The 10,505-nt window shown below is 40.6% G+C and overlaps 1 protein-coding gene and 1 long non-coding RNA gene across 2 annotated transcripts; one reads left to right on the top strand and one right to left on the bottom strand.

Moving 5' to 3' along the window:
• Nucleotides 1-553: 553 nt before the first annotated feature.
• On the top strand, nt 554-1,433 carry LOC306827029. Its single transcript, XR_013779562.1, has 2 exons — nt 554-1,043; nt 1,197-1,433. It is a non-coding gene; the product is annotated as an uncharacterized lncRNA (long non-coding RNA).
• Nucleotides 1,434-1,778: 345 nt separating this feature from the next.
• On the bottom strand, nt 1,779-9,819 carry zbtb41 (zinc finger and BTB domain containing 41). The gene is given in 12 exon segments (XM_079348650.1): nt 1,779-3,219; nt 3,222-3,755; nt 4,470-4,558; nt 4,717-4,822; nt 4,935-5,041; nt 5,117-5,212; nt 5,338-5,467; nt 5,718-5,865; nt 5,992-6,061; nt 7,069-7,276; nt 7,821-9,019; nt 9,457-9,819. Coding segments are annotated over 11 exon segments (2,742 nt in total). The 5' UTR covers nt 8,986-9,019; nt 9,457-9,819; the 3' UTR covers nt 1,779-3,130.
• Nucleotides 9,820-10,505: the final 686 nt, after the last annotated feature.

Here is a 10,505-nt window from a genome sequence, read left to right on the forward strand (position 1 = left end):
TATTGAATCAAACCTTAAAAACAGGATGTTTAAAAGAAAAACATCAGGGAGGTCTGAATTTTACAATCATAGGTTTTTTTTAAAATCTGGATTAAAAGCCATCAGTTTGTGCTACAGTATTCAGGACCTCTAAGTAGGATAGGGATAACTTGGATGTGGTAGTAATAAATATTTCATCACACTGTTAATACAAAACAGAGTGATTTAAAGCTCCTGAGATAATCGTTCAGTTTGTTTTTGATTTTGTCGCCCCCTTGTGAACAAAAACTTCAGTATGAAGTCCCATTTAGAGCAGCGGTTTGTCAAGAGCTCAGTTAGCAGATTGATGCTATTCTCATGCCTGTACATCATAAATAAAGATACAGCTGGCAGCCATGTAGCATAGCTTAGCATAAAGAACAAAGAGATAGCTGGCTCTGCCTGCCAATATGTGAAGTTTTCAAATTAATGTTAAAGGGTGTATTTCCTTTGATTCATTCAGAAATGACAATAAGAGGTCAAAGACATATCTGGACTATTGCTAGGCTGAAAGTCTCATCTTCTTCATATTAACTCAAGAGGTATAGATGAACTTTGTTTAAAGAATTTGAATGACAGCACAATAAATACTGTATTTTCCTTTTGTGTTTTTTCAAGCTTTCTTCTATTCGTTTAGGATAGCTGCATTACCCATAATGCATGTCAACATTTAATAATGCAACCTGTAATACAGGTGTGTCATTTTTATACTAGCCTCAAGAAAAGTAGAGAGGAAGTCTAAATCTGGTGAACTTCACACGCTTATTTGTTTTTTTGCAACTCTATAAACTCAATAAAAGGAGACTCCGGTGACACCACTTCAAACATGATCGGATTGCTGACAAACAACACAAGCACATTTTAACATTCGTAGTGATCTATGCAGGATCAATTATCAGAACATGTATCCATAAGCTGAATCCCCAAAGCTTCTGCAGTGTTGTGTGTGGTGTACAAAGATTCATATTCACTGCTGTGCCTCTCTGTGACTGTTTCCAGGTTGTGCCAGACCACAAATAAGACTGGTGAGTGTTAATCATACATCTACTTTTTGAAAGAAATAATGCATTTCTGCTATTTGTCTGCACTATAACTGTTTAGTTTCTGATGCATGTGTGTAGAGCCAATTATTTCAAGCACATTTACTGTTATTGTTTATAACTCTGTCTTGTTTCCAGAAAACCTGCTCAGGCGTTCTTGCATGAGAGAGGATTCTGATGCTTCTGGATTTGTTCATTATTGACTGAAGACAAAGACAATGTTTGGGTTATGCAGTTACACACTTCAAGTTTTCAAGATGATCCCATCATGCTAATGGAGAGACATTACTTTGTCTACAAAAATAACAGATATGTACGTATGATGCACATTTATAAAATGTACTCAATAAAATCACAGGGTCATTAATTCACAAACATCCGTGTTTTTGAGAGCTGATTTTATTGGTCATTGTCACACGGTTTAAAAAGACATTAAAAAAAATAATTTAAAAAAAAAAATCTGCAAAACAACCCCAAGATGCAGCTGTAACTGTTTCAGGTATTTTATTTACAATGCAGTTTAGTTGTCATCTGTTGTAATTGATTTGTTACCAAAAACAGATTGAATAGCACTTTTTTTAAGAGAGAGAGAGAGAGACAACATGCGGGACAGGAACCACAGCTCATATTTGATTCTGGGCTTTCTGCTTGGAGGACTACAGCCTCCCTACATGGGGCGTGTGCACTACCCACAGCACCACCAGCACCCCTGAATAGAACTTTAATGTGTTCTTATAATTTGAATCTTTTTCTCAAACTTCACTACATTGGCTTCTCACACTGAAATGCTCACGTTAAAAAAGCCCTTTTCTATAGCACTACGTTACATCGTCAGGAACATCCATCCAGCCATTATCTGTACCGCTGTTCCTGTTTAAGATCGCAGGGGGGGCTGAAGCCGATCCCAGCTGTGATTGGGTGAGAGGCAGGGTTTACCCTGGACTGGTCACCAGTCAATCACAGGGCTGACATAGGGACAGACAAGCAGCCACTTACATCCACACCGACAGACAATGTAGTCACCAATTAACATCAGGAGCATGTTTCTGGACTGTCGGAGAAAGCTGGAGGAGCCAGAAAGACGTACTGAGAGAACATGCAAACTCCACACAGAGAGGTCCTGTCTGACAGGGATTCAAACTAGCAACCTCCTTGCTGTGAGGCAACGCCGCTACACAACTTGCAGTCCTTGTCAGAAACATAACATTTTGGAATAAAACGTTGTACAGAGTGTATTTAAATAACAAGTGTTGTGACCACATATAGATTTATGAGCTCAGGCTGCCACATGTGACTCTTCATTTACTGTACATAATACTAATAAGCTTTTCATGATTAAAAACCTTTTCTGTTAAGTAATCCACTGATGTATTTAAAAATTCACATTCAGTGATTTTGACCATAAATGACTTCAACTCAATTGAGACACTTTGGCCTGACTGTTTTAACAGAATATTTATCTTTAGTGATTCAGAAGTGCTCTCAAATCGACATCAATTCATGCAAACCGACTAATCCTTGTTTGTTGTTTTTGTCACCATTCAGGGGTCTAAAAAAACATCTAACACATCTCGTCATGTTTCACCAGAAACACTGAGCATCAGTAAGAACTCGAGGCACACGCAGAGGCTGAAAACTAAATACACCAGGAAACACTTGAGTGATGTATTTAGAGTTTCAGATCATCAAACATCTGCTCTTTTTTTAAAAACGTTATTCAGTGAAAATGTGCAGCCTTGTACTTTGCAACAGTTGGTTTTTGTCCCATTTTTGTTGGTAAACAAAGTGCTCACACGTTGGTTTTACTTTCAACTAACATTTTCAGATTCAAATTGAAAAATGTTCTTAAGTAAGAACAGAAAAGGGTCCATCTTTTTTTTCCTCCCTTGATCATGACACAAAATGACTTTTTAATAGAAGGGTGTCTGGTCTAAAGTTCCTCTAAGATTTGGATGCCCAATAAGTGCAGTTTGTCTTCATGTGATCAGATATGTAACTTTTGTTTTTCTTGGTTAATAACCTTTAATGAAACTGGACTATGCCCAGTTGACAATACGAATGGCCGAGCATCATCAGTGTGAGTGATCAGAGTTGGACATGTTCTGCACAGAAGAAGCTGAATCCAGTCCCAGCAGAGTGCCCAGGTAGGACTGCTCTCGGGGTCCAGCATCTGATCGGGCCTCACAGGGTGCACAATGTTAGCTGGCTGGGGGGTGAGGGTGTACTTCTCTAAGAAAGCCAGGTCTGAGGACGCCTGGTATCCAGAGTTCTGCTGCTGAGCCTGCAAGCTCACAACCCTGTGAGCCTGGGCAGAGAGAGATGAGGCTCTGTGAGCGGTCAAGTTTCCCTGCGCTCCTGCTGCCATCTGGACAGGAACTAAAGTGACGGGCACACACACATTCCCAGGAGGAGGGGTGCTCAGTGTGGACTTTGGTTCAGCACTGTAAGACTTAGAGGGTTCCTCAAAGTGAACAGAGACTATTTTGTCCTCGCTGATGGTGCTGATTGGCTGTTCTGTAAACCGGGTGCTGTGCACGTGATCCACATGGTACTTGAGCTTGTCTTTTCTTTTGAAGGTGGCGCTACAGTGTGGGCAGTTAAAAGGACGAGCGTCTGAGTGAATCACCATGTGCTTCGTCAATGTCTTCTTGATCCGAAATGTCTGGTTGCACTCGGGACACCTGTGGGGTTTCTCACCTGTCACAGGATCATTACAGGAAAAAAGCAAAGTTAATTTTGGAGACGACATTTATCGTCCGATCGGCCGTGGTGTACTTTCTCAACTCTTTGTAAAAAGAGTTTTAAGAGTGAGAGAGTTAAAACATTTTAAAGACATACTGCAAATGTTACTGCAACCATTTTAAAGCCGATCAATCTCCAGAACTGTGGTCCTCCAGAAGTGTTGTCACTGTCAATACAACGGCAACAAAACCCATTGTTGGGCATTTTCTCCTTTTTAATGACCTTAAATTGCAAACTCCTGAAGACTTCAAAGATTCACTGGCAACATTTTGGCGCTCTATCTCTTTCCCTTGCGGCAGCTTTGGGTTCAAAATGTGACTTAAGAGCAGGAGCTTTTTTTAAAGTTACTATCAGTCATTGAAAGAACTAAGATTGTATTGTTTTAAAACATGTTGTATAAATGATCAAATCACCAAATATTTTGAGTGTCTAATATAATTTAAATGTAATCATTTATCTTCTCTCCATACAGCTCCAGTTTCTATTCTTCAGGGTCAGGACTTGGACAAACCCATGGAAACCAGTTGAAGCAAAGACGTCTCAGTAGCGCTCTCCCTGCTGGGTTTTTTTCAATTTCACAAGATGATCGCAGTTCTCGGCTCTGAAAAGCTCTCAAAGGAACACACAGACTCAGGCCTCTTTCTGCACTTGACTTGTTTGTTTGCTCACCTGAGTGGGTCCTGAAGTGCATTTCCAGACTGGACTTCCCTTTAAATTCTTTCTTGCAAACTTCACACTGATGCAGAGCAGTTTTATACCTGGGGGGGGGGGGGGGGGGGGGGGGGGGGGGATCATTATCATTAGCAGAGATGGAAAACAAAAAAATATGTGCAAAACTGAGAAAGGAAAAGGAAATGAAATCTGCCGTAATGATGGACAAATGATGTCCTTTAAAATGACTTGAATGATCACCTACTTCTGCCAGACTTTCTCTCCCAAATGAATGCTTTTGTAGTGGACCGTCAGATGATCATGGCGTCTAAAACACTTCCCACACTCTTCACATTGGTGCGCTTTCTCACCTGTGACAAACACAAAGTTAAGGTATTTCCCACTGTAAGCTGTGTGAATTTTCACTAAAGAAAAGGCTTCAGAGAGAAACACAAAAATAACACTGCTCTAGCTTTACTGTACCGGAGTGTATTTTCTGATGTTTGGTCAGGTGATCATGTCGTATGAAAGTTTTCCCGCATTCGTCACACTCGTAGCGCTTGTCGTCGTGATGGACTCGGAGGTGGAGCCTGTCAAAAACAACAGTTTACTGTTACTGTTTAAGATTCCTCGAACTATCCACACTTTCCTTCGATGGGACTCACCTGTAGGAGCTGCCGTGACGGAAACTTTGGCCACAGATGCTACACAGGTGAGGCTTCTCCCCGCTGTGGATCCTCATGTGCTCCTTCAACGTCGTCCTGTAACAAAAAAAAAACAGCAGCAAAGGATGACACTGACTGTTTATGCAGCACGGTGTGCAAATTAAGAGTTAAACATATTACAGGCAAAATGGTGCCGTTTCAACCCAACAGTTCTGCTGTACCTTTCCCTCACAGATTTCCCACAAATGAAGCAGGTCCACTTTCTTTTGCCTCCATGCGTACACTCCATGTGCCTCTTCCTGTTGCCTGTGTCATTGAACTGCCGGCCACAAATCTCACACGGAAATGGACCTCAAGATCGAAAAGGATAAAAGTTATTGCAACAACTGCACTGATTGATCAGGAAACTGTGATCGATGAACACATGTCAACATGTTTGTTGTGTAGTCCGCACTATTTCATTTAGGTCTTATATTTCAATATGTCTCCATTAAATGTAATGTTACACATATTCCTGTTAGCACCAGTAATAGTATTAGATTGTTTTTACTACTAATGGATGAGGGGAGTGTTTCTCCTTTACATTTTGCACAGTCCTCACCTAAGTGGAACTTTTCTTGGTGTTTCAGTCTGGCAAACCTGGACTTGAAGTATTCGTCACAGTAGGAACATTTAAAGGGTCGGTCCTGTGTGTGCAGGATCATGTGCTCCTGCAGATGAGGTCTGCGGCTGAAGGTCTTCAGACAAATCTGATTCAGAGGGTTAAAAGGATAAAGACTGTGATGTTTTGTTTTGGTTTCAAAGAACCTTGTCTGCACTTGTGATCACGTTGGATTATCAAACATAGGCATGTACACAGTGAAAACAATTCTTACGGCACACTTCCAGCCCTCGCTCTTCCTCTTCCTTTTGGTCAGAAACTCCTGGATGTGATCTGGATGAAACCTGACAGGACAACGAAAACCTTTACAGTCAAAGTGAGATCACAAGGACAGCACTACTTACACACGTTTTACTCAACTTGTCATTGTTTGTATATCCATAACCCATATCTCTGAAGAAAACGATGACTGGGTGATTGATTTGGTTTATAAACAAAACTGATGACATGACTTTTCACAAAGTTGTCAAACATGGTAAATAATAAACATGACAACATTTAAAATGTTGTCTACAGGATTCATCAAGGGAATTAGCTGAGACCTTTTTAATGGGAAACAACGTTTTTTTAGACTGACAAACAAGTTGTCTAAACAAATGTTAAAAACAGATAATACAGTAAAGTTATTCAAGCCCAAATAATAAAGTTACAATAAATCTCTGGAAATGTATTTGTAAATTTAAAAAAAAAAAAAAAAAAAAAGTTATAACCCAGGGAAACTCAATTTTGTTCAGGTGGTGCAGTACAAGTTTTTGTGTGAAGGTTTGTCTGGCAGCTCAATTTGTAGACAAGATGTAAAGTTGAAAAAGAAAATTAAAGGTGTTATAAGTCTTTTGTAGATTTTTTTTATATAATTAAATAAATGGAAATAAATAAAAAATGGACTAACCCTATGTTGTCCTCACATGACCACGTTTTATAGTTGTAACGTCCTGCGTCTTTCGTGGCAGCTACCATGACAGACTTGACATGTTTATCGTAACCATGGAAACACTGAAAGTTACCTCAAAGAGCGCTGCATTAGGAAGCGGGAGCTGCTATAGTGAAAGCTGCTGATTGTGTCTGTGCTGCTGTGATAAAAAATATCAATTATACTGATACACATCATCAGTAAACATGTTCTCTTCCTCAGGTCTGTTTTCTGCGTTTGGCTGGAGTTTGTTTTCATCCAGAGTGTGTGTGTGTGTGTGTGTGTGTGTGTGTGTGTGTGTGTGTGTGTGTGTGTGTGTGTGTGTGTGTGTCTACGTTTGTGAATAAAATCAAGATAAACTGTTGAGCAGGGGAGTCTCACCTTCTGACATGCTTGGTGAGGGTTTTCTTGGTGGCATGCAGTTTGCTACAAATGGGACATTTGTGCTCCTTCCTCGGGAAGGGAGCGTCGCTGGTGTGCTTCTTCTTGTGCACGGTCAGGTTCGACTTGGTGGAGTATCGCTGAAAACAAAGGTCACACTGGAACGGCTTCTCTCCTGTGTGCACTCTGGTGTGACTCTCATACTTCCCTAATGACGCGGAAAACAGCTGCATCAGTTATTACAGGACAAAAAACAGTAAGATTAAGCCTCTACGCTTCTAACAAAAACAAACAACTGGTGATGTATGAGAATAAAGATTGCTGTTTGAATAATTAGCTCTACCTCCTTTTTTATGAATCCACAGAAACATATCAACATAATAAACAATGACAATAATTGTCATTTATCAATCAAAAAAATCTAAACTGCATTTCCTACAGCTTTCCAAATGATCCTGTTTTTTGGTTAAATGAAATGAAATTGATTTATTTAATTTAAAAAGATTATCCTTACATCGTAAGATGAATAAAGACGTCAAACTAAACTATGATGAAAATGATCGGCAACGTTCTTGTATTTGATACCACACCAGGAATCAGAGTTTTTCATTAAACAACACAACACTAACAACTAAATGTGTTCAAAGTTGTTTAAATTGTTAAAGTGATGCATTGTACCACCTAACCTGCTACGAGAGGAGGTTACTTTAATGACAGCACAGATCCTTCAGACGTCACTCTGTGCTCCTCACCTGCACGGTCAAAGGTCTTTTCACATTTTGGGCACTTCAGAGTCTTCTTGCTGGAGGTCTGGATGATGACTGGAGCCAGACCTTCAGGATACACTTTGGGCTGAGCAGAGCTTCCTGCTGTTGATACTCCAATCTGTGAATAAGCTTGATATGCTCCTTTCTCGTCCAAATAATGTTGACTTGTAACGTCATCAGCTGGGAAAACCTCCACGACTTCCTTCTGAGTGACAGTGTCCTCACTCGTGTCTCCGTCCTCTTCCCCTTGCTCCACATCCACCATATCGTCCCTAAAAACTGGCTTTGGGATTTCCAGTGGCAACACTGGGTTTCCCTCGACCACCTTTTCAATGTCTTTGACTCCGTCTTCGTGTTGTTCTGTTGGCGATTCAGTCCTCGGTTGTTCCTCGGGCGTGTTGCTGCTCTCGAGATTTTCTTTCTCATACTTGGTGGGTGTTCTCCTTCTGCGAGCTGATCTCCTCGTGATCTTCTCTGCTTCATGTGAGAATCCCTGCTGTCCATCAGTGGGACTCTCCTCCACGCTGTTGTCCAGGAAGTTTTCAGAGCTTAAATGACAACTAGAAGGGCTCTGGTTGTCACTTGATGACATTTCCACCTCAGGAGTCTGTCTTATCTCATCCTGTGCCTTGATCAAACGCACTGAGTTGTTGTCACCTTCCTCACACAGCAGCTTCAGTATATCCATCATGTCCAGAAAGCGGGCAGCTTCTATAAGAGCTGGGAGCTCCCTCTCAGTAACCGCAAACTCCGAGGTGTACAGAAAGCCAAGCAGGTGTTGGAAAACAGAGTCCTCCACATGGTCCAGAGTCACATGTGCTGTGGCGGGGTTCTTGGAAAGCTCAGCGTGGAAGTAGCTGCTCCCATGGGCCAACACCACCTTGTGGGCGCTGTAAACTGTCCCACCCACGGACACAGACACATCACAGAACCTGCGTCTGACCCGGTCCTCGTTCAGAAACCTGAGGAGGTTGTGGCTGTGCAGCTGAGTAGCCAGGTGCATGATTTGCGTGGTGGATTCTGCGAGAGAGGTTGGTGGTGGAATGTTCGTTGCCAGGATGACGATGCCTGGCTCTGTGGCACAGTCATTGCTGGCACTGTCCTGCCTGCTGCGTTTGGTGCGCAGGGGATTACAAAGCTTTTTCTTCATGGGTGTTTGTTTGTCAGGCCACCATGAAGCACCCCTGAGTAGAAAAGAAAAAGAAACAGATTCATCCTCAGCAGGGCAAACTCTCACATGTGATGGGTATTGTTGAAAATGGATAAAGCAGGTTAATAACAGCACGGGGATGACATGACAGAGATGAAAAGTTACCATAAGTATGGAAACTGAACTTGAAGTGTGATGAATATTTACATCCGATGTATCAAATCAAGCAAATGATCAGCCATCAAGGCTTCCGCCAACACTAATCACAGTCCTTAGGTTCGTGTAAAATTAAACTATTAACTAGTCGTGTTGACATGCTGGCCAAGAAGGCTGCATGCACATTCTCTCTCCACCTCAAGGACCCCGACCATGATGAGGCTGACGGGCCCCCTCCGAGGAGAGTGTTGACAAACGACCGTTCAATGCAAGCGACCTTTACTGTCGTATCATGACGTTGTTAAACGGCCTTACCTTTCAGCCACGTGCCAAATATGAGAGACAACGCTACACTTCAAAAGAGACGAGAATTTAATAACACAGACGAAGGAAGATTAATTTTCCAGGTCTCTGTGACGCCCCTCATCGTCACCCTACCAGAAATGTCGGACACTGTAACAAAACGTTCGCCCATTGGCTGCTTTAGCTTCTGTCCTATAAATCTCTTATTCTAAGTGCTACACTTTCAACAGTACAAGATATGTCTCGATAAAGTAAAACTCTAAATATTTGTATGAGTTAATTACGCCTGTAACCCAGGAAAAGTCAGATTAAACAATGAAGACGTGTCTACCGCGATACGAATAGGTTCACGCGAGGTTTCATGATCCTTGGGTATCATGGGAAATGTAGTACGGAAAATAATTGTCAGTTGCTGGCAAACATTTCGAGAGTAGACATTTTATATATATACATACATACATATATATAAATCTATAAAATGTCTACTCTAGAAATGTTTATATATATAGATAGATAGATAGATAGATAGATAGATAGATAGATAGATATATAGATATATAGATATATAGATATATAGATATATAGATATAGATTATGTGTTTTTTAGCAAATAGTTGATACAGTTCAGAGGTGCTTTACCTTGCCTTATCATTACTACATATTAATAGGCTTATAGATTCAAAATAAATATGATAGGCCTACTTCTTAAATATTTTTTAGAGCTTAAATTATAGACTATCAAATTGACCAAACATTATTTGAAAATATAACTTCATAACACGATGGGTTGTTATGTAACCAGCAAACAATTTTATGAAAACAAAAGTATTCTCTCCACTGCTGTCATGTGCTCCTTGGTTTATCTAATTATTTATTTCTCTGCAGGTTTCCTCATTAAGTAAAGGACTCAGTTGTTTTGTATTTGCATACATACATTTTATTTGTATTATATTTTCAAAAACATAACATTTACAAGAAAATTTGTAAATAAACTTGCCCTTTGAATGTGCACTTTGAATCATGGCCCCAAATTTAAGACTTTAACATATTGTGTGGGGCCA

Source organism: Symphodus melops (genome assembly GCF_947650265.1).
Source record: "Symphodus melops genome assembly, chromosome: 7".
NCBI classification, from domain to species: domain Eukaryota; kingdom Metazoa; phylum Chordata; class Actinopteri; order Labriformes; family Labridae; genus Symphodus; species Symphodus melops.